Source organism: Physeter macrocephalus, chromosome 19 (assembly GCF_002837175.3).
Source record: "Physeter macrocephalus isolate SW-GA chromosome 19, ASM283717v5, whole genome shotgun sequence".
NCBI classification, from domain to species: domain Eukaryota; kingdom Metazoa; phylum Chordata; class Mammalia; order Artiodactyla; family Physeteridae; genus Physeter; species Physeter macrocephalus.
Window position 1 is genome coordinate 36,176,922 of NC_041232.1, and position 3,901 is coordinate 36,180,822.

General features: G+C 34.4%; 1 protein-coding gene across 1 annotated transcript in view; it reads left to right on the forward strand.

Moving 5' to 3' along the window:
* The window catches only part of MIB1 (MIB E3 ubiquitin protein ligase 1), a 121,440-nt gene extending 117,907 nt beyond the window's left edge, over window positions 1-3,533 (forward strand). The window contains exon 21 of the mRNA XM_024120568.3: window positions 1,411-3,533. Within this exon, the coding sequence (XP_023976336.1) occupies window positions 1,411-1,551 (141 nt within the window). The 3' untranslated portion in view covers window positions 1,552-3,533. The remainder of the gene's footprint in view (window positions 1-1,410) is intronic.
* Window positions 3,534-3,901: the final 368 nt, after the last annotated feature.

Genomic DNA, 3,901 nt, shown 5'->3' on the forward strand with positions numbered 1-3,901 from the left:
AGGCTCCGAACGCGCAGGCTCAGCGGCCATGGCTCACGGGCCCAGCCGCTCCGCGGCATGTGGAATCTTCCCAGACTAGGGCACGAACCCGTGTCCCCTGCATCGGTAGGCGGACTCCCAACCACTGCGCCACCAGGGAAGCCCTGAATAAGTCTCTTTTAAAATTTTAAATCTCCAATCTTTGTATTACCCCAATGTCTCTTTAAAAGACAAAGATTAATTTTATGTGCTATTAAGCATATATTAATCCAAAGTAACTTAACCCAGACTGCACAGATGTGTTTACTTTGGGAAGTTATTAATTAACTACATAGACCTCTGGAAAGTTTAATGAAAAAAACTAATTTAATTTTAAAAAGCTGCTTTGGCTTTTTAAAATAAAAAGTTACAATTTTTCTACAGCTTTGCTTCTCAAAACTTCAAGGATAAATGTGAAAATTTACTTTGGAAGAATGGAGCTAGCAAGTTAGACTATGGTTCTTTTTTCCTGTTGTTTTCTTCACAGTGATTTCTGGTTTTGTCAGAGTTGGTTACCACATTTTCATTTAGGCTTTAGGCCTGGTTTATTAATGTAGACATTTTTATTATTTCATTTCTATGTTATTTGGGAAAGGTCTAATTCAGAATGAAGTATTATGATATATTAAGGTGAAATATGTTTTTATAAATATAAAATGTAAAATGTGCTTTGTAAGTAAATATGTGATTATCTAGAAAACTTCACAGAAGTATTCTCCTTAATTCTTCTAAGTTGATGAAGTTACATTTAACAATATCTAACTAAGGTTAGTTGTTTTTAACTAAGGGGGTCTACATTGAAAGTATTACAGTGCAGCATCATTTTTAAAAGCAAGAGCTCTGGGGCCACGCAGACCTGAGTTCACATTATAGCTTGCCCTGGGAAGTCTTTAACCCCACTAAGCCTCAGTTTCCTCTTTTTTGAAGTGGGAGTGATGTAGGCCTTGAGACTGGATCATATCCAGCATGGTGCTTGGTATGTGTGTGTTCTCAGCAACATCTCTTCACTGCTCGCCCCCCACCCCATACATTGTGTTATTTTCATGCAAGAACAGCATAATACCTAGAGTTGGAGAATCTGAGTCAGACTGAATGGGGCTATTTTCATCCTTTTCTTATTAGATTTTGGCATTTGAATTTTTAATTTTATATACTATTTGTTTTATGTAATATTTATTTTAGATAGTACCTTTTATACTGACCTGACAGTACAACCAATATTTCTGTTTTATAAGGATGATATTTTAACTGTTTAAAAATTTTAAAGCAACAAAAGATTATTTGACTAAAACAATAAAAGAAAATTAATGATGTTACAGAGTTGTTACATTACACTTTTAAAATAGAAAATGTCTCAGCATTTATTACTTTATTTGTTATCTCACATTCCAGACAATGTGCCCTGTGTGTTTGGATCGTCTGAAGAATATGATTTTCCTTTGTGGCCATGGAACGTGCCAGCTCTGTGGAGACCGAATGAGTGAATGTCCTATTTGTCGAAAGGCTATTGAACGAAGGATTCTTTTGTATTAACTTAAAAACTCAGTGTGTTTTGTTAGCTAAAGTATTTGGTCATGAGATCTTAGTGAGCTAGTTGGAGGTTCTAATGAGCTAATTTTTAATATCATAGTTTCTTTACTAGAGTGTAATTAGACTGTAAATGTACCAGAACAACAACAACAAAAACTCTACAAAACAGTGTTTGAAGCTGTGCTTTTTGGTTTTTTTGTTTTTTTCCTTTCAATTTGAAACATCAAATCCATGTAATTCATAGATGATTTACCTTTGACTTCTAAGGGGGAAAATCCTTTAAGGATCTCCTGTTATTTTTGTTTTTATTTGCATTTTCTCTTATAGTTTGTAAATTTGTTAGACCTCAGAAGATATACTTCCTTATGATCAGCTATCTTTCAGTTTATCATGATTTTACACAGTGAGCTGATACAGGTACTCAGAAAAGTCATGCATCAAATGAAAGGGGGAAGTCAAACCATTATGTCATGTATGTTAAATGATAAAATTATAGTACAAGTTCTGCATGGTTAAGGGAATACTGAAGAGAGGATTCTCTTTTTAAGATAACATAAAGTTATCAAGTGATTGTTTCTAAATTCTTAGAGTAAATGGAAATATAGAATGAGAATATTAAGTTTGCATTTAACTTATTTTCTGGATTCAAAGGAAAATTGTTTAACTTGAATCAAATTGCCAGTTTCAAAATGACTGATAGACATGAAAAGGAAAAATAATCAATCATAGTGGGGAACTGAAGGGGGTGGGGGGAGTCATCCAATAAAAGAGCACCTATTAACTGACTGTTAACGGTTGCCTTTCTTATATTAATTTGTACACTGTTTTGTTCAGCCAGCTTTTAAAAAACTGTCTGTGGAAAGTGTGCCTCAGTTTCCCCAGTGGTTACTTATCCAGGCTTTATCTGACCAGTGAAATGATATTGCCCTGTTTGGGTCTCTGAGGTTCCGTTTAGCTTCTCTAACGTGCTGAGTAGCAGTGATCCGAGAAGGGTAATGCACTGTCCAAAGGCACCGGTCCTTTCTCCTCCGTGTCTGTTAATTCTGCAGTGTTACTGATTCTACCTTCATCATAGGCCTCGCTTCCACTCTCTCTCAGACAGTAGAGCTTACTATAAAGAACAGGGTCTCTCTTCATACTTAACAATGGGGATGTTATTTCAACTGCCAGCAATATCCAAGACCTAGTAAATAACCAGTTGATAGATACTTACTTTAGAAAGAATGACTAGGACATTTACAGAAATGTCTGATTACCTGTGGTTTTGTTTTGTTTACTCTAGAACATCTAATTATTTTTTCTCCTTGGAATGAGTAATCTTTCAGCGTCTAAAATGAATATACACATAAATAAGTGTTTTGGGGTTCATTACTGCTAGATCATAAATAAATATATATTTATAATTATATAAATAATCAGATGTTTACAATAGTATCTACTATATACTGTGTTTAAGTTAACTCCTAAGGATAGTTATCTTTTTTGTAAGTTTTTTCCCCTTTAAATCTGGTTCTTATTTCAGTTTTTCTGCTGCAACAGCTAAATTTGAAAGTACAAAGTCTCTAGCCCTCACAGCATTATATTTCTGGCTAATTAATGGCTGCCGCCTCTGCAAGTCCTGGTGAGAACAATGGTGCGCTTTGCTGCCTGGCTTTATAGTCTTGGTAATTCCGTATCTGTGTTTAAGCTGAGTGGCTTATTTAGAACAGTAAAATTTTTATAAATTTTAAATTTGAAAATTTATATTGACTCAGTTATCTAATAACGAGCCACTGAGGCTGTTGATTAAGCCATACTTTGAAGTTGTAAAAAGATAAAAATCTGTCTGATGATGTTCACATAAAGAGACAGACTGTTTTCTTTCAGATCTGAAAACAATGTAAGTCAGGGTTTTCCTTCTCTACCATGCCAGAGGCTGCCCATCTCTTTTTCACTAGATCAACTTGTAAGGAGGGAACATCTAGCTGACTCATGCATAGCTTGGCCAACCAGAGAATTGTATGGTCAGAAGCTTTACTTCACTTAAATTCTTGTTTGTCTTCTGAGCTGCAGTGCTTAAACTTATATCCCTAAAAGGCAGTTTCATCTTCCAGACTAGTTTATTTCCTCCATACTAAAAATATAATAACTTATAAACTATTACAAAAGTCATAAAGTCACTATAATTATAGTGCTTCTGTGTTTGTACCACATTGAAATTTGTCTAGTGAAAAGAAAATGTTTCTCTATTCATGTTTTTAAGCACCTAAAAAATTATTTTAAACTTATTTTCAGTTTGTGAGAGAATAAGATTAAGAACTTAAGTGTTTAATGACTTTGCTCTAACTCTGTGAAACTGCTACCTCTTATTATA